Source organism: Monomorium pharaonis, chromosome 1 (genome assembly GCF_013373865.1).
Source record: "Monomorium pharaonis isolate MP-MQ-018 chromosome 1, ASM1337386v2, whole genome shotgun sequence".
Classification (NCBI taxonomy): Eukaryota; Metazoa; Arthropoda; class Insecta; order Hymenoptera; family Formicidae; genus Monomorium; species Monomorium pharaonis.
Window position 1 is genome coordinate 38,411,473 of NC_050467.1, and position 26,029 is coordinate 38,437,501.

The 26,029-nt window shown below is 32.5% G+C and overlaps 2 protein-coding genes across 3 annotated transcripts; both read right to left on the reverse strand.

Annotated features, from left to right (window-relative positions):
• Positions 1 to 1,996: 1,996 nt before the first annotated feature.
• On the reverse strand, positions 1,997 to 5,358 carry LOC105827838 (myrosinase 1). Its single transcript, XM_012666009.3, has 7 exons — positions 5,127 to 5,358; positions 4,826 to 4,959; positions 4,420 to 4,753; positions 3,985 to 4,327; positions 3,737 to 3,887; positions 2,961 to 3,202; positions 1,997 to 2,876 (listed from the first exon to the last, which is right to left on the reverse strand). Exons 1-7 carry the CDS (start codon positions 5,275 to 5,277, stop codon positions 2,735 to 2,737), a joined length of 1,497 nt encoding a protein of 498 aa, XP_012521463.1. The 5' UTR covers positions 5,278 to 5,358; the 3' UTR covers positions 1,997 to 2,734.
• A 3,089-nt stretch (positions 5,359 to 8,447) lies between these two features.
• On the reverse strand, positions 8,448 to 13,291 carry LOC114255489 (UDP-glucosyltransferase 2). Of its 2 annotated transcripts, XM_028194358.2 has the most exons (6): positions 11,792 to 13,291; positions 10,550 to 11,031; positions 9,755 to 10,125; positions 9,388 to 9,607; positions 9,079 to 9,298; positions 8,448 to 8,814 (listed from the first exon to the last, which is right to left on the reverse strand). In XM_028194358.2, exons 2-6 carry the CDS (start codon positions 11,025 to 11,027, stop codon positions 8,520 to 8,522), a joined length of 1,584 nt encoding a protein of 527 aa, XP_028050159.1. In that variant the 5' UTR covers positions 11,028 to 11,031; positions 11,792 to 13,291; the 3' UTR covers positions 8,448 to 8,519. The 2 variants fall into 2 exon arrangements, with proteins under 2 accessions (XP_028050159.1, XP_036140757.1); XM_036284864.1 differs by lacking the exon at positions 11,792 to 13,291 and having other exon boundaries at positions 10,550 to 11,779.
• Positions 13,292 to 26,029: the final 12,738 nt, after the last annotated feature.

Below are 26,029 nucleotides of genomic sequence, written 5' to 3' on the forward strand. Positions count from 1 at the left end.
TACGACTTTTTAAGACTCAATTAATTCTTTGGGCAGAAACGTAAATAGATATGTAAAAAAAAATCCAATATATCTGTATAAGTGTATACACATGAGTGTAGATATACAACATAATATATCTGTATATGTGATGTGTAGATGTATGGGAGTGTCCACAGTGTATTAAGTTCGACGCCGTAAGTTTGCTAAGCCCAAATGACTGTGCGGATTAGTCGTCCCTGCGGGAAAGTCTCCTAAACTGTTTATCGTTGTCATCTTTTCCTTTGTTAAGAACCAATTGAGGACTCAAGTATTATTTGAAATATTTATTTTAATCGAGACGATAAAATTAATCCTAAAAACGACGTTTTCGTGTCATCCCACTACCACATTTGTTCGGCTCTGCGCATGGCACACAGCTAATCTCACCCATGAGATTCTGAGGCACGGATTTTCGGTCTACGTGCATATATTGTGCATATACAATATTTACATTAGAATGTAAACGATCTTTAAGCAGCCTGAGTTGTTGGCGCGTATGCATATTCCCGTCTAGATCCCTTAGTACTTCGTCGAAATCGTCGAGTCGGCTCGCGTGGCCCGTTTATGTACGAATACATAATTATCGAGTTACGGACTATGCACGCGTAGACGGGTTCGCGTGTGTTTACATGGTATAATTTGATACGCTGCGAGTTATCTAAATTGTACCAATTATGCGTAAATTATTGTGTGGGGATGATGCAGTGTACACATCGTGTAGGTGCAATTAACACCCGTGAAACCGATACTGAATGACCAAAGATGCCTGGGAATGCTGACGAATGTTCAGTTATAACCAGGAACAATGTACATATATACGCGCTCAATACCGATGCCGACATTATTCGCGTTTGTAACATTGAAATTGATACTATAACCCTCCGTCTTTGTTTAATTCTAGTATCGCTAGGCTTACTCTTTTGCGCTTAATAAATCGAGATAAACGTTGAGATAAAAATAATATCTCAACAAAGCAAAGCTTAAATATTATTATAATTATACATACAATTTATTTTTTAATTACGTATATACCGAATAAATTGGAGCCATCGATTGTGAAGAATTATTCTTACGTGTGCGCTTGTCTTTCGTTAGCGGACTTTGAGTATTCTCCACGGAGCATCGATGAACGTGATACGAGTGCACGTACAACGACGCTTCTCGGTAATTACACGAGATTCTGCTTGCCGAAGCGCGATCTGTTATTTCCGTCCCTTCTTTTTTTTTTATCAGCTGGCAGTGTGCATAGAAAGCTGTATAAACGAGATAGGCACCAGAAAGCATTCGCAGCATCATCCCTCGCCGTCTCGACCTACTCGCTTTTGTTTAACGCCTTATCTCACTTACTAGCAATACGATCTATTCAGCGCAAGAGAGTAAACCTGGTATCGGATTAAACGAAGACAGACCGTTATTTGTTCTTGAATTATTACGCAATGTCCTTTATGCTAACTGTCGTCGGTTGCTGTCACATTGTGAGTTACAAGACATACATTTTCTATAGTAACAACATTGCATCTATTATGCGAATTGTGTGAAATTGTAATCATAAAAAAACTTAATTCACAATTAATGAATTTGACAGTTTAAATTTTCAAAAATAAATTTATTTTGATTGCTCGCTCTGTTTAAATCTTTGCACTTTTCGCGGAAACCGAAGAATGTTTTCTATTGAAATTTGCTAAATTGAGAAGGTTCGTGTGAATAAAAATAATAAACTGTATGCCATAATGAGTTACTTCGTTCCGCTGAAAGCGCACTCGTTACTTTGCCAAGGTTTTCGCTTTGAACGGTGAAAGATATTTCCCAAGAGTAATGACATGCGATTACTCCTTTTTGAAAACCTGTTCATTTATTTCTTGAGTCGCGATTGCTATGATTGCTCTGATACTTTTTATAATTCCACCAATCGTAGATCGGAATATATTCTACACGTGTATTATAAAAAATAATATTGTGACATTTCAATCATTTCTATATTACATATTTAATCATCTTTATTATATATGTGTATACATGTATATTCATATATCTATGTATATATATTGTTAACATATAAATAAGACTAACCAAAATTTTACGTCAAGTAAGTTTAATTAAAATAAGTTTCTCAGTTTCGACGAGCTAAATTTGAATACGTAAGTAAAAATGTTTTTACACATCAAGTTTTTGAGAAAAATTAAAAACTTTTGTTTAGTTTTAATGTCTTTTCGAAAATATAACGTGTTAAGACATTTTCACTTACAAATTCAGATATATCAGGTAAAAAACTTTAAGAGACGCCTATTCTGATTAAAGATACCAAATTAAAAAAAACTTTTGTCCACCAATATTATAAATATGTCAACCAGTTCAAAAGTATTTCAAAAGGATAGCGAATTATTCAATCTTTATTCAATCTTTTTATGTTTTATGTTTTTAAGTAAATATTTTTAATAATATTTATAAGTAAAATTAGTCAGTACTTTATGTTACTTTATTGTGTTCTTTTGAACGGTCTTGATGACAAAGAATTTAATGAAACACGTATTTCTATTTATTTCTACTTATAAACATTATTGATGACAGTGTCACCAATGTCATGAAAATAAAATACACGAGAGTAACATTTAATATAAAAAAGTAACATTTAATATATAAAAACAATATTTTTTTGTTTTTTTAATATAATACTATCCAACATATCTGTTTAGATATGCATGTAATTTAAAATTTAAACAATATTTGTTGTGACTAGATACTCATCAGGAAGCTTCCCAGTTTTAATGACATTTTTATACCAATTCATTGACCATTTTGGAGTTCTCGTTCGATTAGGATCCGTAAAATTGACGTTTACTAATCCGAACCGTTCTCTGTTAGGACAAAATAATATAAATTATGTGTGTGTGTGTATTTCACAAAGAAAGCTTATAAAAATGTATTAAATAATGACTCACGTATAACCCCTAGCCCATTCAAAATTATCTAATAGACTCCAAGCAGCATATCCCTTTACTTTACATCCACTTTCATGAATGGCGATTAACATTTCCTTCATATAGGAATGCAAGTAAGATATTCTTAAATAATCAAAAGTACAACATCTGTCAGAGAAACCATTCTCCGTAATAAAAATAGTTGGGTAATCATATTCACTTGAAATCTTCTTGATAATCTCTCGAAAACCAGCGGGTACAACCTAAAATATTTATAATTTTCTGTATATCAATGCATATAAACGCAAATGATATTTTATTCGCTGAATTTACTTTGCGTGAAAAATTATTCTAATTTATGTAATTTTATTGTATTTAAGAAAAACAACATTTGATATATTTATATTTGCTCTAATTTTACAGTAAAACAAATTTCGTTACTTTGTAATACGAAATATTATATTTATCAGTAGTCAATTAATAGTTTCTCCGTAATCGATCATAATTTCACTAGTTATGCTTGATTCATTGAATTGTTGATATATGTATATTTTCTGAAATACACTCAATTCTGATTTCCAATTTATGGTATTGAGTACGAGTTATGAATAATTCACAAAATGAATTATTCATAATAATAGGTTAAACCATCTGTAAGACTTAATTGTGCCTGATGTGTTATCAGGGTCAAATTAATGAATTCCTAGCAAGCCCTATACAAATTGAAGTTTCAAGCACACGAAAATTGATATCCGTTTGATACACGCAATTAATATGCATTTTCTATGCTAACTAACTTTGAGCCAATTCGAAGCGCTTTTTGGCCATGACGGATCCATAGTCGCTTTCACGCCGGAATAATCATACCACGCCTTTCCTTGTTCTCGTGGCACTGTTTCCACAATTCTCGAAGTATAATGATTTAATGCAAAGAAGTCCGCTGTACCTCTTAAATAAATAAAAAAGATAAGATTTAAAAAATAATATTAATTAATAACAATATTAATAAATAAATGAAATTAATTATTGCTATAAGATTTCTTACTTAATATACTGCACCCATTCTGGCGAAAATACTGGCAAAATCGATTTCGAAAAACCATCCAATCTACTATTCTCAGTTATATGATTTCTCATAATTTCTGGGTAATCACCAGTCTTTGAAAAAATAGGATGAGAGACCCATCCACAACTAAATTGGAAAAATGCATCTACTGCTTGGGTATCAAAAGGATTTTTGGGAAATGCGCCCGTACAAGCCGGAACTATACCGATGTAGCCTTTCTGCTGTTTTCGAAATTCTTTGTCATAGATATGATAAATCTTGGCATGAGCCTTCAAAATATTATGCATGCATAAGTATTTGCCAATATAGCCTAATTTCTTTCCTAAAAGCACATTTTATTTTAAAAGGTGTTTAGAGAATTTTGGTAAAAAAATATTAAAGTTTTTTATTAAGTAAGCAAGGAACATTGAGTACCTGGCGCTTTTGTGCCTTCAAAATACCCCTCATCACAAACAACGGTAGGTTCATTGATAGTCATAAAATATTTAATCTTGGGGCCGAGTTCTTTGAAAACAACTCTTGCGTACTCAGACATCCATTCGACCATCATTTCATTGGTCCATCCACCCATACTTTCAAAGATGACTGGATGATCCCAATGATACAAAGTAACAAATGGCTCGATATCATTCGCTAATAATTCGTTAATAAGATTTTTATAATAATCGAGTCCTTCTTGATTAATCACATTAGCGTAACCAGTTGGTAAGATACGTGTCCAACTCAGAGAAAATCGGTAAAAATTAACCTATGACATTTTTATATCCAATATTTTAAATTGTTACAAGTTTGGAATAAAATATATTTATACAAAACGTACCCCCATGTTCTTTAATATTCGTACGTCTTCTTTATATTTGTGATAGGAATCGCAAGCCACATCGCCATTGCTACCATCAACTATTACATTTGGATGTTCGTGTGTCCACTGGTCCCAAACACTTTCAGTTCTACCTTTTTGAATTTAAATACATCATAATAAATTAATTACCAAATTGACGAAAATGTCTATGTAATATTTCATAAATTTGGTCTGTTATCCAAAAATGCCAATTGACATTTCTTTTAAAGCTTTAGTATTAATTAAATTAAATTATTCTAAGCAGAAATTCTTTACATACCCCCTTCATTCCAAGCTCCTTCTATTTGATAAGCGGATGTGGCCGTACCAAATAGAAAATCTTTGGGAAAAGATAATTTATCGTCAGCGCAACTATTTGTGACAACAAAAATAAAGACATAAGCAACTCCAAGAAATGAATAGCTCGCCATTGCGAAGACGACTGAGCAGTAGTAACGACGGCAGTTGAGTATTATCAGTTACATACACTGACTCTCTTTATATATATTCTTCTATAGATAGCAACTCTTAATGTTTGTCTCTCCTTTTACATACAGAATAACGTCATTCGTATATATAGTGCCGTCTGCATAATACTATTATCAATCCATATATATATTTGTGTAATGCATGATTGAATCGATTTTTTATCCGTTTATTTGAATCAATTTTATTATTGTTTGTTTATTTACAATTATTTTTTATTGTCAACTTTAAGTATATATTAAGCACAAAATACGTATGACAATTGTAATACAATTTTTAACATTTTAATTTGGATAAGATGTACTGACATAATATTTAAGTAATTTTTTTTTAATTTAAATTTTTATTTTTATTTGAAGAAAATAATGTGCTATTAAATGTATTAAATGTGCTTTAAAACAACCTATAGACAATAATTAAACATTGAAAATGTTGATATGCAACATAGGCCGATCTTCATAGTCGAATCTTAATATTTAACACTCTCTAAGTCAGTATTAAGACAGTTTAAAAATTTAAAAATGTAAATCATAAAGCTGTATTAACATCTTAAAACATTATTTGAGACGGTTCTGAAATAAGAATCGACTATCAGGCATAGCATCTTAACGACGGTTAGAGATACATAGATACATAAAGAGACATAGATGATACATAATTTACCAACAATGTCTATCAGCGAATTTAATAATGTTTCCTTCGCAGTTAGAACTTTGCAACTAGATATAAAAAAATTTCACACATTTTTTTGTGTTTTTACATATGTTTCACTATGGATAATAATTTTGATCATATTCTTGTATAATAATAATATTTAGAAATTATATATATTTGTCTATAATGTTAAATTATAGCAACATAAATGCATAAAATTTTGTTTGAAAAAATACAGAAAAGTAACAAATCAGATTTAACAAATTAAATAAAGTTCTAATCTTATAATGGAAAAGTACAATCTTATCATATAATTAATAAGTTTTATATGTGTTGTTATCGTTCGTGTGCAAATACATAAGATTTAAATATTTCTTTAACATTATCTAATATCGAAAAAAAATCTTTTACATTATCATATGTTTTATATGTCTCAAAACTGACTTATTAAATTTTAAAGATATAATACGCGTTTCTTTCTAAGTGTGGCTTCATAGTGAAAAAATTATATATATTTTTAATGAGGAAACCGTAAAATAATAACTGCGTTTTGAAAAAGAAACAGATCAAATTTCTCCAAATCTTGTTAGATACTTTTTGTTCAACGTAATTGGCTGAATTCTGTTAAACAGTAAATGGCTCTGTTGTACGAAGAGATCACCACATTTCCGCATATTGGACTCTTCTGCGAAACCGGTGAAATCGAAAATATGATTCGCGTGGTTGGATATTTTTCATTGTTACAGTTTGCCATCGTTTGTGTAACAAGATACATTCCATGACTTTCAGACATTGAATAAATATGCTGTTAGTTATAGAAAAAAGTTTTAATGTAATATTTTCTGTATTTAAATAACGAGTATAATCGTGGAAAAAACAATTTGTAGCAAAGTTTTTAATATTACATTTAAAATGTAAATGTAATTATTAAGTTAAACATATAATCAATTAAATATTTTACATTTTTAAATGTTTAAAAGATAACTTTTACAATAAGAAAATTATTTTAATTATATTATTTTAATTATAGTATCAATTGATCATGTTTAAAATTTCGGATATTGCTGTCAATTGTATTATCTATATCGTTATCAAGTTTATCAAACTTATGTAATGTTTATTATTCAATTTGTCAAGTTTGTATAATGATTGCATTACGTAATTTATATAAAATCGTTTTATCACGTAATTATGTAAGACAGGTATATCATTTTGATAGCCGTAACAAGTAATAAATTATATCAACGTTTAATTAGAATTAATTAAATCTCACATATTTTCATCACACTATATATAATAAATATAATCCGTACACGGAGAAAATTTCAAGGTAAAAACTATAGTTGAAACCGAGATATTACAAGAAAGGAATAAGATCACGATAGATAGAATATAACTTATTTAATCACAGGTTTTCACTAACAATATAATGTCGTAACTGTAACTTTGCGTGCGCGACTGTCTACAAAACTTAAGCGTTTTTAAAATAATCTTATTTCCACGCATCGGCCATGTCATCTAAGTTAACAGACCGCGATGCTTCTTCTATCTCTCGCTTAGACAGTATATATAATGTCTAAAAAAGAATATGCTATAAATATAGACACATTGTGTATTATGCATAAATTTTTTCAAAAAAAGAAAGAATATTAAGAATATAAGAAAATTAGAATACATAGCAAATATAGCTATTAACGTTTCCTCTCTCTCTCTCTCTCTCTTTTTCTCCTCTTCCCTGTCTCTCCTTGTCACTCCCTGTTTCTCCCTGCTCTTCCTGTCTCTTCCTGTCTCTCCCTGTCTCTCTCTGTCTCTTATATTACAGATAGTGAAATATGTAATGAAAAATTATAATCAAACTAAAAAAAGCTCTAATTTGATTTAAATTATATTTGCTCAATAGAGAAAAATTTTTTTAATTTTAACTTAAAATAAAGAGAGAGAAAGAATATATTTTATGTAATATTACTGAATTATTAATGTGTAATAACTGTATGTGTGTGTGTGTGTGTGTTGTATAAACACATACACACTTTTGCTATTAAAAAAACTTACTATAATTCACACGCACACTATTTGTCTTTAATTATGCATATTTATGTTTCTATTCTATCTGTCCTATACATTACATGAAAATCAGACAGGCAGGGACTTTCCACGTCACAGTGTAATTATTTAGCAGACATGAAATACATTTCAACGAACAATTATTGATGATAGCGATATAAAGTTAAAACTGTCTTATTCGATTGTAGCAATTACGTAACGTTACCCACGTAGTAAACGATAAGTAATAATTTATTGCAAATGTCCTTCAATTTTTAATATATTTTCGTGAAGTTCTTTAATTTTTAATATAATAATTAGAATTTTGGATTTTTTATCCAAAATTTTATATTTAAATTTGTTCTCGTTTAGTAGTGTGTACTTAATAAAATTATTTTTACTTTATTCTTAAATGTTTGTAAAAATATGAACATTAAATAATTTTTTCATCTTTTAATTTTTTGTATAATGTACTTATACATATTAAGAATTAATTAATCTTTTTCTTAACAACTACTGACATTTTTGTAAGATTAAATATTAGTTTTAACAATTTGTAAATAATTACTAGAGTCCACAATAACGTTACAAATATGACAATTGATAAAATTGCTATAACGTCCATTTCTTGTTTTTGGTACCAAGGGTCATGAACGATACTGGTACGTAAATGAGAAGCACCCTTATGACGAATTACGTATTCAATCCACCAAATTACATGTTCCAAAAGATTATAAGGTTTATCTTCATTTAGCATTTTAACTTCGAGCATTCTTTGTTTATATCTAAATAAAAAAAAAGTAATATATTACATTTGAATACGCGCGCGCGCGCGTGTATGTGTGTGTGTGTGTGTAAATATCACATGTATGGAACAAAAAAATATACTTATAAAAGGAAAATTATAATATTTTAATGATTATATAGATAAAGAAATCTTATACATATATGTAAGACATGTGTGTAAAATAATGTAACTTGTTTATTAGACTTATATAAAAATATTTAATGTGTGACACAAAGAAATGTTTATAGAACAAAATAATTACCTCTTATTGCTCAAAATTTCTGTTATAGATTCATTTAGTTTTTCTTTCGTTAAATCTATTATATTTAAACTTTTTGCAACTCCTAAAGATACCATTTTATTAACTTGAGTAGTCTGATCGGCTAGTACTGGTAATCCTAAGAGTGGTACTGTGTAATAAACAGCTTCTTCCGTGCTTTGAAGTCCACCTTGATATATGAATAATTTAATGTTTGGATGAGCTGTACAAAACGAAAAACAAAACGAAATATTTAATAAAGAAATTTATAAACATGTATTTGTACTGTTTTGATTAAATTGTAGCACTTACCGAGAATGCTCTGTTGAGGAAACCATTTAGCGATATGGATATTGTCAGTTTTATTTGGTAAATCGCTGTCATGTTTCCATAGAACTTTATATGACAAGCTTGCGAATACATCGCGAAATATGATTTGCACATGTTCCGGTAATGCTGATACAGGCACATTTGTACCTAGACTCACGTATATAAATCCATTTGGTGCATCTGTTATAAATTCTTTCAAGTTCTGAAATAAAATTGTTATTTAATTTACATGTATTTTAGAAAAAGGAACGTACGTATGGAAACTGATTTTAGATATCAAGAAATAAAAAGTAAAATTATTAAATTAATGAAGTATTAACAATATATAGTTTGAAAATAATGTGATTACTTTCGGTAAAGCCGCAGATTTTTTTGAAATATGAAAATTTCCAAATGTGAAAATATTAGGTGTTGTCGGTCTAACAAACGAAAGCATTTCTTGTTGATTATGAAAAACAATACTCATGTTTCTTTCTATATCACTTATGTCCGGTATATTTTTTCCGAGATATTTTTCTGCTATCGCTTGCTGCTCAGGATAAAAGTAATTTAATACACAATATATATGATACCATTGACGAATAAAATTCTTTATTCTTTGCCACACTGGCAAATTAAAACCGGTGTCACCTTCCATTTCCCAAGCTGAAGGATGTGATGGCAGAACCGGTGCACCGAATAAGTAATAATTATTATTATTCAATCCAAGTGTTGCCACACCTATAAATAAATTTAGATGTAATGCAATCAGTTTTTTAAATGCGATTAAAACAAGATTGAATAATAAACAGTATTGTGGAATAGGAAAAATAATCAATACGACTTTATCGTAAGAAATAATATAAACTTTATTATATACCGAGCGCTCTTGCCATACGACACGCAGTCACATATAGATAAAAACAGATAGGGTTAAGTAAAAAAGCGCGCTGAATCTAAAGTTGAGACTATATAACAATTAAAATAAACGGTACGAAAAGGATTAAGATTTGATAAAGTGAGCGGATTACATGTTTACAAAATTAAATTATAACAAAAAATATATAAAAAATTTTAAGTCAAAATAGCCTGTAGTTTTCTTCAATATTTTTGCTAAAATAAGATAAATTTTGAACAAGAATTTTATATGTATTATTATTTTTACCTATAAGAGGTGCATTAAATCTATGCGCCAAAGCATAGAAGCAAGGTGATGTGAAAGTTTCTGCAATAACTACGTCAAATTTTTCGTTACTATTCGATACATACAGCTTACGTACTTCCGGATGCTCGTAAATAGTTTCTGCTGTTTTATAAATCATAGGCCATATTTGTGTGCGTGCTGTACTTAACCACGTATGGATCTTTATGTTTTTGACGAAATTCAATTTTCTAATGTATTTGTAGTTCTCTTGCAAGTTGATCTCTGTCAAATTGGTCAAACTATGATCATTTATTGGATCCGTTGTTAGTAGGACAACTTCGTGCCCTCTTCGACTTAGAGTGATCCATAATGGCCGATAAGGAATTTGATGACTGTAGGACGGTATTGGAATAATTGCCAAAATCTTTGCAGTTTCTATTGGTGTGGCAATATATAAAAAGCACGTTATCCAAAATGTCACTTCAGCAATTGGCTTCATTTTACTGTCGACAATAAGCAGAACTTTGCAAATTTAATTCTTATTGTTCGTAGTTCAAATATATCATAGTTTGAAAATATTCGCTTTTATTTTAATTGTAATGTGTGATTATCAGTACATACGGGACATTTTACTGTAACGCGTGGTATAGAATTCTTTGTTCTGGTAATCGACAAAAAAAAATATTTTCTTATATTTTTTCTCCTCTACTTAGAGTCAATTCGTATTTGGGTGAAAAGTGAAATTTGTTTGAATCCGATATACATTGCGCGTACATATTCGACGAACCGTGACAGATTATAAAAACTCGCAGAATAGATGGACCGAAACTGTAGAGGTTTGTTTCTTCCGTTCTCTATATTTTTCACACCGCCTATTTCTTTATCTGATCGCGCGGACCAAGCTCCGTTTTTCTTTCCACCGCAAGAAAGTGAAATCTGACTATTGCTTGTCATCGTAACGCGGAACATTTATTTGTAATACTTAGTCTACTAGTGCAACTCTAGCAAAAACGTATTAATTAAAGATAATTATGACTTTTGAACTATGACTGTAAAATAATAGTAGCTTTTATTTAATTAATATACCGATAGATAGAAGAATTTTAAAATTATTGATAATGTAAGAAAAGAAGGATGACAAAGTATATACTATCTAAAAAAAAAGAAAAATTAATGTTTTGTAGTTAGTTTTAGATTGGACTGAAGAATCGATTTAATAAAACATCTCACAACTAGTAGTTTTAAAGTAAAAAATTATCTTACCAAAGTGTGTTCTTGTAATAGTTTTGTCGATACCGGGAATAATAATACAAGTTATTGTGTTACTGGATACGGGATAAAATTCTTGAATGCAATTCTCAAAATTGACGCTTTTGTGCTTCTATAAACCAATAATGATTTTGAATCTTACCGTTCTCTGATTACAGTGATTGAAAATTTATGTGAGTTACTCATCAATAAACTAGAATATTCATAGCGTCATCGTATACAGGCTCATTGGAATTAAAATGTCAGTAAAATTCTTTAAAACTCGGTATCTTATCGTTGCTGTCACATATTGGACATGCATGTAAATGTCGGATATTTAAATTTGCTTTATATGTACATATATAGTTTTACTTAAAATGCTTGTTTTATATGTAAAAAACGAATGTATTATTTATTGTTTGATATATGGAAAATTAAAGAACGCGAATTTAAGAGCAAGTTACGTATTATACATATATATGTATATGTGCGCCACGCGGCAACACTCGTTTGTGCGAAGACGCACGATACATAGTGCGGTTTACTCATTTCGCGTGCCGACCATATCAATCGTGACACGCGAAATTGACCGCACGGGCAAGCGAATTCTTTCGCCATTTTAATTGCGTCGCTTCCTTGTTTACAGAACGCGACAATTCTAAGGATCTTATTGTTAGTCGGAATAGCGAGATAGCCAATTAGCATCTCGGAAAAGCGACAACAATATCAACATCTCCTTTTTAGAGAGGGATATATTAATGACGATTATTTATTCTGTAATAAATCGATACATCTTTTCACCATTTGTAATTCATGATGAATGAACGATTTGTTCGTAAAAAATGATGAATGCTTATATCAAATACATAAGTACTTGGAAAGTTATGGAAACCTCTATAACCCCGCGACATTATTAAGGTTTCGTAATTCTGACAACTCGAGGATAAGTTCGATAATAACGATGGAAACGTTATGGGAAGTGGTCTTTCTGGGTTAGTGTCGTACATATAAGAGTCGTAATAATAAAATTCACATTAATATTTCACGGAACATTCAGGGAAGAGAGAGAGAGAGAGAGAAAGGGGGAGGAGGGAGTGGCATGGGCGCTCGTCGTGCTTCAACCCAGAACTGTGGAACTATTTATGACTCCAGTCCATTTGTCGAACGTCACGAGGGATTTCCGGAAATTGCTTTAAACGCGTAATGGCACGTCCGCTTTCGAAGTTTACCCGGTCGGGTTACCAGCTGTCATAATAAAAACGTTGATATTGTCCGCGATGGCACCACCGCTATGCGTGACTATTGTGAATCGACGAAAACGATCGGTAGACGCCTGGCAGATAGACATTTCTTCGCAAAACGCTTTCTGACAATTACACACGAATCATATGCCTAATGTAGATTCTGTCTTCGAATTAAGCATCGCTCGTTTTGTACTATGGAAAATAAAACTTTGCAACAAATATCCTAAATTTATAAGTTATATTTATAATTGTAGGAACAGAAGCTTTTTATAAAATGTAATGGCATTAAATCAAATCTTTAAATTCTAATTTGAGTAATTAAATAGATAATTAAAAAACATAAGACATTAAAATATATACATGAGAAAAAAAATTAAAGTATATAAAGTATGTTTATGTTAACAGTTTGAATAAGTAAATTGGAATTACATGAATTTTATTTTTACTATCGATGATATTTTACGTGTAGTTTAATTATGATAAAGACATGTAATATGCCACGAAACTATATATACAAAAGCAATTACTTACACTTAGCGTAATAACAACACAACCTAAAGGCATTCCTGGTACCGCCTGAATTCTTCTAGAAGTTTGGTGTACATTTCAGCAAAGCTGAAATTATTAACCGCAACTTCCATATTGTGTCCCAGAACTTGGTGGCATAATTAAGAGGACTCCCGCTGTCGTTGACTAGCACGTGACTCGGTACGGCCTGGCACATACATTTACAGACATGCAAACCGACGCTGTGAAACCGACGACATGTCTTAGGTTCAGCATTACTCGGCTATCTGGATCTAGTTACGAATTTGCATTATAGGATAGACCGTCAGGAATTTCTCCGCAAAATTGGAAGGGCTCTCGTGCATTTGCTTAAATTTTTGTCGCGTCGGTTGTTCATTTGAAAAAGAAAAAAAGAATCTTTAAATTTCTAAATGGAATTAAAGTTTTAACGAAAAAAATCCTATCTCTAGAGAAATGCTGATGAAACTCTGTAACATTCTTGAATACTTTTTCTCATATCCATTTTTTTTATTTCTAACACGTTTGCAGGTATTAGGATTTGTATACATATCCGTATGTATCTTTTTAGATGTAACAAAAAATATTTTGTATCTTAAAATTGGTCTTTATCAGAATTTTTGTTTAACGTATTTAGGTTGATTTAATAGAATGTGATTATATTATTTGTGTGAAATTTATATTTAATATTTTTTATTATTGAAATACTACAACTTAGGAGTAAAAAACACAATATAAAAATAATTGGAATGTAATTGAATCGTAAATTCTAAAATAAATGAATAAAATGTACTTACGTGTCAACATATTATAAATGTTAATTTTACTGAAGAAATATGCTTCTACAATTTGTTTTTAAATTTTATCAAAGTGTTAAATTTTTTGTATAATATTTGTGTTACTTTTATATCAAGCTTGGGTTAAATTATCAGAAAAAATTGAGTGGAACGTTTTAATGCAATGTATAAAATTGAAATTTTTCCAACTGTGTAAAGCAGAAATTATATACCTTATGCCGATATTTGAAAAAATTGTACACAGACTGGTGGTTACGAACATGTTAAAGTTTCGCAATGCACGAATTTCGTCGCGCAGTCAAAATATTTCACAGACGTTGGATTTGAAATGCACGATGCGCGAAGGCATTGCCGGTGCACCAGTCACTGCGGCGCGTTGATGCAATGTGAGAATGGAATACAGAGGTGTTGCGGGACTCTTAACATCACCTTTAATACGACAGGGCACGCAACGCGTCGCGGTTTAGTACGGACATGTTTATTTAGTAGCTCGCTGTGAAGAGGGTCATCTGGGGTGTGCGGAAATAGACGATGATACCACCCCGCGGGGGTTGAGGAAGCTTTAAAAGCGCATGGGTGTGGTTGTGAATGAGGGAAGGAGAAGATGCCGCAGAGAGGATCAGAGGGGCCAGACCGCGGTTATCGCATTCTGTAAATCATGTATAATTGTAATTTATACTGCGCATCAGCCTATGTTAATTATAACGCAGCGTCACGCCTCAGCCACGACGAAACGAGTTTACGAACGTACCGCAACGATAGGATTTACGAGCTTTGCGGAGGGAGAACTCTCTTGCACCGGGGGGTGTTTGGTTGCATTCGCTCTCGAATACTCTTTCCTTTTTATTTGTATCTTTTTCTTCTCTCTCTCTCTCTCTCTCTCTCTCTCTCTCTCTCTCTCTCTCTCTCTTTCTCTCTGCCGGTGTGACGCGATATCTCGCTGATAGCTACGAAAAGTCCGCGCAAACATAATGAACGACCTTCGGAGCTTTTGCGACCAGCGTGAGTCCATCGGTGGATAAACAACGAAATATTATCCCGCCACATTCTGTCCGGGGATTGTCATCTGACGTGCATGTACGCAACGAGAACTGGGGAAACTTGTCGATGTACACCATGTGAGTTACGAGCAGATGAATGCATTTTTATTCTTTTCTCCCAGTTTCACAATACATCGAGGACTCGTCCGTTATAGACGCGTCACAATATTATTTGCATTTGCAAATACATCGCGTTTTATAGACCAAATTTTAATTAGAACTCTCGTTATATGGATACATCAGAAACGTGTGTGATGATAAGTCCTTCAAAGTGAGAAAATACGAACATGAAGCGTACGATGGTGATAGAAAATAGGTAGAAAAAATTAAACTCGTGCGCAACACTACGATTTTGCCATATAAAACGGTTTCGAGTTTTTATTACTATTTTGCACAGTAATACGCATATTTTCAACCGGATAAACTAGTTTTTTCTCCATCTTCGCTGCTCATATCCGACTGAATGCACTCACGGCATTTGAGCTTCAGCGCTTTATAGAGTAGACATGAGCGACATACTAGGTATAAGCGCATACGAACGCGAATTCGATGCAATCGGCGCAGAATGGCGTAAGAGAGCACTCGAAAGCGGTGAGCTCTAGCTCCTGGCAGTAAATGGCTGGCGAAGCGCCGGACATTCGATGCCTCCGAAGCTCATCGGTTCGCAGCTGACGTGTACAAGGAAATGGCATTTAACGGATTAAAATCAGCCGTCCAGAGAGCTAACGTGCAAGAGCCCGATAACGGTTGACTATAGTTAGATTTTTGTGCATTCGATTTTTTTATCGAGATCACTGATCAGATGGCAGCGTCTAACTTATCTTTTTTTTTTTAATGGTCAACCAATGCAAGCCGTTTTATTCCAAACAGCTTTGTTCACGATGAAAAATTATTTAGAGAAAAAATAATCAAATACAATGTGAGCAATTAAAAATTATTTCAGCTTTTATATGCTTACAAAAGAAAATTACATTTTGTTTAAACTTTATTCAAAAGTATTGTAAAAATATTATGTTACATAACATGTATCAATAATCGAATTTCTGTAAAAATATAAATCAACAATTTTATTTATTAATCATTTAATTTGATTTACAATATCTCTTGTGCGAAAATACTATTAACTCTTGAATATCTTGATAGCAATTTTTGTTGTTATAGTTAGAATATAACGATTTTATTAAACTGCATTTGAATTCGATATCAATAAATGCGTTCCCTGAAGAGATAGGAATCGATGAACTTAGTCATATTTCATCTCGCTTTGAAGGATCAAAGTTGGACATGCCATCGACCCCTAAAAAAAGGGTTAACGAAAGCCGATGTTATCTGCATGAAATATAACCGCACAATATTTTACCTCGTAGCGAGACTAGCGCCTTTTTTCACATTCGGCGAAACCATATCGAGAAGCATAACGAGATTTCGGGATCGATGATGCTAACCGTAAGCGCCATCATCGAATTTGCTAACGAGACCCGTGACGATATACCATGCCATCGACTCAGCGGAACTGTCATTAAAAAAAGCCAGTTATAGCGAACCGTCTAGGTTGGGGAGAAAAACACGCGGTCCCGCGATTGCGGCAAACGAAGCCACTTTGAAACGACGAACATAATCGATACGTCTGCCGTTTGGGCAAACGAAACGGATGGAAAAAGCTGAACGCGGATTAAGCCGCGGCGCGCAATGTCGTTGACAATTCAGCGAGGTGAAAATGTTTTGCCGGCGTATCTGGTTGCGCCAGCTGTTCCGTATATAGCACCAACCACCGGCCAATAGCTACGTGCATTGGAAAAGATAATTCGATGTGTAACGAATTGCTTTTTGACGAACTTTTGTATTTCGTACGCTCTCGTAGGCTACGATCATGTTGTACGGCTATGTTAGCTAGGCGATTCGCATCGATATTGGCAATACATTGCCAATTACTTTACTGCATATAAAGCTTTATTGAACAATTATATGAGATGTCTATCTTTTATTTTATTGTGTGTGTATATACAATATAAAGGCGCGCAACCTAATCTAACTTATATAATTCAAAATAAAGCGATATACGCTAACATAGATTGTTTCTTTTTTTGTAATGGCATCCATATCTGGCAATCGTTCAGATCCAGCTAAATCAACTAAAATTAGATTTTTTATTAAGACCGTTTCTTGTTTTTTAAAACATATACCACACAGAGAGAAAGAGACGAAAACAAAAGACTAATTCCAAAAACAGTAAGTCTTTATATTTTTTATTTATATAATATTATAAGTAAATTATAAATAAATTATAAATAAATTACAAGTTTTTATAAGTAACAGAACCACTGCAGCAACGAAATTTAACAATTGGTAAGTTTACTTATATATACACACGTTTAAAAGTATTACAACAATACTCTACATATACCTTTTTTTTTGTTACAGAATGTGCAACAAGCTGTATAGACATGATAAAGTTTTTGGGCCAGATTCCAGTCAGTGACATTTTTGAAGACGTCGAACTTTTAATAGAATCAGCACTAGAGGGACGAAACGTAATCATTTTCACATATGGCCATACTGTATCTGGTAAAACATATACAATACAGGGAGAAAAAGGAGGAAATGAAGGACTAATTCCAAGAACAGTGAGTCTTTATATTTTTTATTTATATAATATTATAAGTAAATTATAAATAAATTATAAATAAATTACAAGTTTTTATAAGTAACAGAACCACTGCAGCAACGAAATTTAACAATTGGTAAGTTTACTTATATATACACACGTTTAAAAGTATTACAACAATACTCTACATATACCTTTTTTTTTGTTACAGAATGTGCAACATAAGCTGTATAGACAACGAAACTATTGAAATTAGTGAAAAAAATACTAAAAATGAAGTTAGCTGTAATAAAAATAAAAATGAAAAATTTAGATTTGATAAAGTTCTTGGGCCCGATTTAAGTCAGCGACATTTTCGATTATATAAAACCTCTAGTAGAATCAGCACTAGAGGGACAAAAAACTAACAATTTTCACATATGGCCATATTGGTTCTGGAAAAACATATACCATACAGGACACCGATTTTCCATCCGACGGTCCCAGCTTTCCTGGTTTTCGGTGCGCTCGCTCGGCTCGCCCCTTCAGCGGTCCTTGACTTTTGGCCGTTGCTAACTGGGCCGGCGAAATTCCTCTGGCTCTCCCCTCCTTTTGCACTTGCCTCTGTTTCTCTTCCGAATTCCTCGCTGATCACGCGGTGAGGTGCTCGTCGCGTCAGCGGAAAGAAAGTAAAATGCTTAAGCCTAATTATTATATTGTCGTCGCAATTTCCCCGGGAGATCTCTCGATCGGCGCTCGCTTTTCCATCCGGCGCGAATTCGCAGTTCGTGACGGAAGACTGACGCTGCTTGTCGTGTCAGCGAAACTGCTACATCACAATATATATGGTTTAACTTTATCTTTACATTTTTATTTATATTTTTAAAAAAATATTTTAATGCCAAGAATTTTAATAAATGAGGGTAAAATCTGTTGTGGATATTGATTAGTATAAGTAATTAGTTTATTATTTATTTATATATGTCAGACTTTCCAGTACAAGAAAGTGTAGTAAAATATTATATTGCATTAATAAAGAATTTTTTTTAATATTAACATAAAACAGGTTAGATAAAATACTGTATGAAAGTAAACTGGTAGAAAAAAGCTACGTAATCAATTTGGGATATCCCTTAGATAATTATTACTCATATTGTGTATGTGCCACGCACTTTATAATTATTTCATTGTTACGCAGAAATATCAGTTAGTAATATTATCAACCATTTAAAATAATTATTATTGTTAATTTTAATAATAATTATTTGTAATAATAGTATTTCAATTATATTTATCTGGAATAAATTAATATTGATTATTATATAATAATATTAAACGAGTAGCAGTGGTGATCACACATAGAATCAATAATAAAAAAATTCAATAAAGCGACTAATGATTATTATTTTATATCTCTATTATTCTTTTTTCTCTATAAAACGTGCTTCTGCAATTCAAGTTCATCGAAGCAATCGCGATCTTTCGTTAAGGATTACAAACGTTACGTTCAAGATGCAATCCTCTTTTCTAAATTAACCACCTCAGTTGCACTCGTCCACCCATACCACAGTGGTATAGGTCCATTATCGTCACGACCCTCTCTCGGTGAGGAGTGGATTTTTCTTTCTTTACGATGGCGGTTTTGGCAACAAGTTCGTCGTAAATTCGATAGATAATTCTTCCGCTTTGGCGTTAACCTACATTAAGGGACGATTTATTACGGTTTATAACTTTACTATATTTGGCGTCTTTCGGCGGCAAACTTTAATTCCGTAAGTTCTACAAGTGCGTGTTTGCCAAGTAGCATGAGTAGCATTCCGCCGAATAGTATTCGAAGAAAAAAAAACAATTCATACAAAGCTAAAGTGATTTTCTATGAGATTTCGTAATAGAAGTTGCAAAACATTATCACTACTGTCGACCATTTGTTATTAGACACTTACCCAATTCTTTGGCGATTGTCACGGAGAAGAAATGCTGCATACTTTTGAAGTTTTACTTGCGCCAATGATATCTCAAATTTAACAAATTCAAATTATTTTGTTATTATAAGAATATTATCAAAGCAAAAAATTAAATGTTAGAATATAGAATGTGTACGCAGAATAAAGTATAAAACTGGATTAAATTTTTAAACTGAAAGTGAAATAGATTATTATTGATATAATTATTTGTATAAACCATAATATGATTTGCATTTGTCAAGATATTCGGGTTAATGAGAAGTTAAGTTATACTATATGACATAGATAGATATGTGCCTAATATACATTCCGCACGCATCTATGTTATATTCTCTTCAGTAACGAAATGCATATTGTTATGCCAGCTTTCTAAATTACTATTCATTACTGATAGGCAACATGCAAATCTATTCTTGCACTATTCCCACTAAGTCTCATCATCCTAGCGAAAGCCTATTTGCTTCGAGGAGATTTATTTATAATTGATATAATGTAACAGATTTGACAATATTAATTTCTAGCTATTCAAAACTTTTTATCATAAAATAATTCTACAGAGTTTTTATGTTCAATTTAATGTAATATAAAATTGCAATAATCACGTATTTTATCCAAGCTATTTTTGTAGAGATTATCACATCTCGTCGTAATTCCTGCATAAACTCATCCAAGACTCTATAAGCTTTCGCGGCCTACGTAATCCAGTTTGACAATGAAATGGGGATGATTATTCACCAATGCGTCTCTCGTTAAACAATCCGAGTCGACCTCTCGTGAAATTAATTTCCAGAGAAGGCAAGATTGACCACGGCCAAGTTTAATTTTTCGTTTTCGGATTTGTGCCATTTTCTTACTATTTCTTGGGCGAAATGACGAGAATGGATTTGATAAGCGAAAACACCGATGAAGATCGGGTAAAGACGATCTCCGGTGTAAAGCCTTTAAATTTGGAAGTGAATCTTATTTGAACGCGATCCCTTCAATCCGCGTTAGAAACGGATTATGGAGATAATTTCGCCGAGTCGCTCCTAATCAGCTTCCATTTACCACAACCTGATGAGAAATTCGCTGAATCTTTGACTCTAACGTGTCAGGAGATAAAGATCGCAGACTCCAGATTTCAGACGGAAATCTTCATCCTTCGAGAAATTTCGTGTGAATTTTCTGCTGGCTATAATTATACTTTAGGTATTAATAAATTGATACCAACCACAAATAGCATATTAGGGATACATTAGAAGATTTTGAATCTTAAATAAGGTACATTTATAAGTTGTACATTTCGCAAATTATGACGCATAATTTTATTCAATGTAAAACTTTTTTGCGTCTTGCTTTATTATCACAGAAAATATTATTATAATAAATTAAGTAAATTTTCTCTACTAATTTTGCTCAAACTTGCTTACATGCTCGCATACGCGTTTGTGTCGAGCAGTTTCCGTTCACAACATCATAAACATCGCGCGGAAACCATTACCGTGAGCAACTCGATTCTCCACAGGGTCGTCGATATTGCTCGTTCATGGTAGACTCTGATCGTAGAGCTGATCGATATTAATCGCATTCCGTCAGTGGTGACGGGTTTCTCTGATTGACGACGACAATTAATGCAGGTCGTCGGGGTACATCTCAGATAAACCGGCCGGTCCTTCGTGTGTATGTACGTGCATGCTGCAGAGCATGTGGACCGTATTTACGTTCGCCAATTTACATGACCGGAGGCGTGAGCGCGCGCGCGGAGCCTCTCGCTACTTCACGCGCCATCACACGCGCGTGCAGGCACGCGTGTTCAAAGCTCCCTAAGTTGCGCACACGGCCAGCATGGACGGAATTTCCATCTGGCACCGTCGTTATCGCGAATCAGCCGCACGAGTCGGCCACTCGCAGTTGCACGCTGCGTCTCCTGTCTCTGTCTCTCTCTCTTTCTCTCTCTCTCTCTCTCGATGTTCTCTCGTCCCTACGTACGGAATCGGTTGGACGAAGAATAGACGTGAATAATTCATCGAGTTCCAACCGCACTTTCGGCCGTCCGCGGCTCACGGGGGATAACCGCTCTGTCGCCCACTCCTCTTTTGTGTTCCCTTTTTTGTTTTTACTTCTTTACTTTTGGAATTCATAGTTCGTTAGCGCCGGGCCAAACAGAATGCAGACGCGGCTGGCATGTATTCGCCGTTAATCGTGAATGCGCAGTGGCCACCGCTGAGAAGAATTGCGACGCTGCTGCAATCAGATTTAACGACGCCGGCGGCTCGACGAGGTGAAATTGACCTTTTCATAACTGGATCAATTCTTGTTCGGCCATCGAATAATATGACCTTTTGCCGAAGTATTCTTCACGGGGAATGTCGATTAGCTGCCAAATTATTTTAATAACAAACGCTGAATTTATTTGCAGCGACTTTAAATAAAGATAAGCGTGATAATCGATACAATAGAATACATAAATTTCTTAACAATAAAAATAGTTATTACAACATTAATATTTTTAATATTTATTTAATGTTGATTACCAAGAAGTTATAATTAAAATGATTAATTTTTCTTGTATACTAATTATCGTTTATAAACTGATTAATCGCAATTTTTTTCCAAATACGTAAGATATAATTGATATTATATTAATAAATAATGGTATGTTTATTTTTAATACATTAATAAATCCAATTAATGATAGAGTTTTTTGTTTACATTATTCAATAAGGGAATATTCTTATATTTATCACGATCTGTGACTGTCAAAACTTTCGTTAAAAATTAATGACCTAGGTGATTAAGTCGAGGTAAATTACAGTAAAATAATTAAATGTTTAAATGAGGCTTCCCATTAAAGCCTTACTACCCGCACAGAAAAGGTTAATGCTTCCCGCAAAGACAGCATCGTGTATGTACATATACATGCACAAATTATATTACTCATCTTTCTACTCTTATTTTTCATAATATTATAAAAACTGTTTGTGGCGTTATGTACAAAATAATATAATGTTAAATTTTATTATATGTGATAATGTGATTATATGATAAAAAGCACATGGGTGTAATTTTTAACTTTTATAAAGAATGTATCATTTGCTTTAAATTGTGTTAGAAACAAAAATTTTAAGAAAATTTTAAGAAAATTTTAAATAATTTTATACGCAACATGTGCAGTATAATCATATTGTAATCAACAATTTACAATTAAACTTATAATTAATTATTAACACAATAATTCAAAATCATGCAAATTATATTTAAGAATAATCACAAATATAAAATATTTCAAATAAACTTTGTATGCATTATATAAAAAATCGCAGTTTGGAAAAATCTTAATCCAGAATACTTTAGAATTAAATACCTAACAACTAAATTATTTATAAATTTGTTTATATTTTATGTGTATACACTTTTTTCTTAAAATTTCTTCTACAAAATAATAACTTACTGTTTTTCGGCTACACTATTAAGTTATGATAGATATTTATTGCGTTATGTAAATTTATATTTATTAGGAACTAAAAAACAAGAAGTTTTTAAATATTGCCAATCTATAGAAAATGTTCAATACATTAGGAAAATCCGGCGAATATATTATTATTATTGCTCATAAAGAACTCAATCATCAACATTAGCATATTATACCCATTAACGCTCATCTTTGTTCACGGATAGTTAGTCGATCTCAACAGTGCCATGTAAAAATTATCATTATTAATCATTCGCGAGGAATGACAGTTTCCTAGTAGACGTCATAATTATCAACTTTGCGGAATAATTATCGCGAACCACGAGCCCGAACGGATATGCGATGCCATGAACGGGAGGCGAATTGTTCCTTTCGTCGCGTCAACGTTACACGACCGCGCGACTGTTTGGACGTTTCGCGAAATAACATCGAAGGCCGGGGGACGAAGGGACGCAGGGAATAGGGTGCGTAAATTACGAGGAGCTTGTTCGTGCCGGCAATAAATCATACGGGAGGCTGACAGGAACCCGGTCGCAACACCGTAGCACACCGTCCGTCGATTTAAAGTGTATACGTGGGTGTCACGAGTATTTCAGAATTTGAATTCAGGAATGTATCGGCATGGAGACGTGGGCGAGCTTCGCTTGTCAATTAATTCCATGGCTTTCCGATATCTCGCATTCGGTATGCGCATTAAAATCACGACTTCGCCGATTAAAGCGGATTCATCTCATTGAATCTGAAAGAATATCATTGCGTGTTATTCGAAGGTTTCAAGTGCATGCATCTGACAATAATTTAAAATAATAATCTGATATGCAATACTATATCAATAAAGAATTTTAAAAATTTTCAAAAAAGTAGTTATAAAAAAGTAGCTGTATAGGATTTTTTAAAATTATTAATATTATATTTTTAATGGCAAGTAAAACTAAGTGATAATTAAGTGATGACAGTTATTAGCGAAATATCGAAAAATTAACATGAAAATTAATATTTAGAATTAAAAGATTGTCGAACATAAAAAAATTTTTCTCCTACATTTTCATAAAAAAATATTTGAAACTTTTTTGATATAAGTGAGACCATTAAACGATATAAGTGAGATTATTAAAATATGTAATTTCGCCGAATTGTGATAGATTTTAATATTAGTTTTATTGGAATCAATCAGAGGATCGTCAATTACTGTCGCGTCCTGTCTGCGACAGAGTTGCGTCATCCTTCGATTTTACCGGCTCAGCCTAACTAATGAAAATCCTCGGAAAAATTGACTTTCACCCTACGCTCCTCCCGGTCGTAAAACCTCGGAGACGAAGGATCTTCTCGTAACCTCAGCTTGCCCCACCCACGTCCGTTCTACAATCGTATCCAGGGAAGAAAACTCGAGAGGAATTCAATCTGGTCTATGTGACTAATGAACGAATAAAACACTTCTGTCTATCGCGTTTCATTCTCTTCTAGCTGTGTCTTTTCTAAAGAAATATACGCTTAAAAAAAGTTGAGTAGCGGGGAGATAATTCGTTGTACCTTGGAATAGCATTATGATTCAAAACTTAATCTTACATTGTTTGTCATTAATTATCGATGTCGTCCCTCCGCAATATAGTTCCGATATTCGGTTGACTTTGTTGTATCATAAGCGTTTCGTATTGTCGCTTCGATATACTGTGATTAAACCCAGTCCTGTTACAATCAGTGTAATGACAATGGTGATTGTAGCACTCTGTAAATTAGCACGTTGTACTATATCGCGCGACGAAACATTTTACAACTCATGCTGCATTTAGTCCGATGCGACGATATTGTACGCGTGACAATTGTAATTCGCGATGTTAATTGTAATTTCTAACAACTAGATGTGTATATATCAGGCACTTGAGAATGAAGAGCGATATATCTTGTTGGGGCGCCAAGTTTTACAAGTGATATAGTGATATGTTCCATGCAGGCGGATGATATATAACTTTTAATGAAACATCAATGTCTGACTGAGATTGATTTTTGTTACATATGAGATGTCCATAATATTGTTGCTATAAATCTCACAAAAATGCAGTCACGATGACAAAATTGATAATATTTGCAATATTGACTAGTGCTTTGTCGATTTATTATATTTACAATAAATCAATATTGAAGAAAGAATAACGAATAAGCTGCAGTGAAAATTTCTTTAAAGATAATAATAAACATTAAATCTGCGATTTAATGTTCTTTATATTTCTGGGCATAGTCGCAATAATTTAATCTCTAGAAAAGATTGAATTTTTATCAGATTCAATTTTATTAGGACGTCTAAGAGTAGATATTTAACCAAAAATGTTTGCTACGCTAAAAATATCTAATTTAATATATTGCAAAATAAGAAGTCACATTATTTTATTAGCGCCAATATAGAATGTGTAATTTAAAGCATAATAATAATAAAAATTTTGAATATATTAGTCAGCATTCTCTTAAAAATAATAAAATTATATGTAGCTTTAAATATTACATATGCCGTGAAAATATATAAAACATAGAATATGTTTTCTTCTACTTTTTTCTTTTATATTTTAAAAAATGTTTTTTAATTTGCGCCCATTACATAAATCTAAAAGCTCTAAGAAATAAAGCGATATATTTTATTAATGCGCTACGTTTTA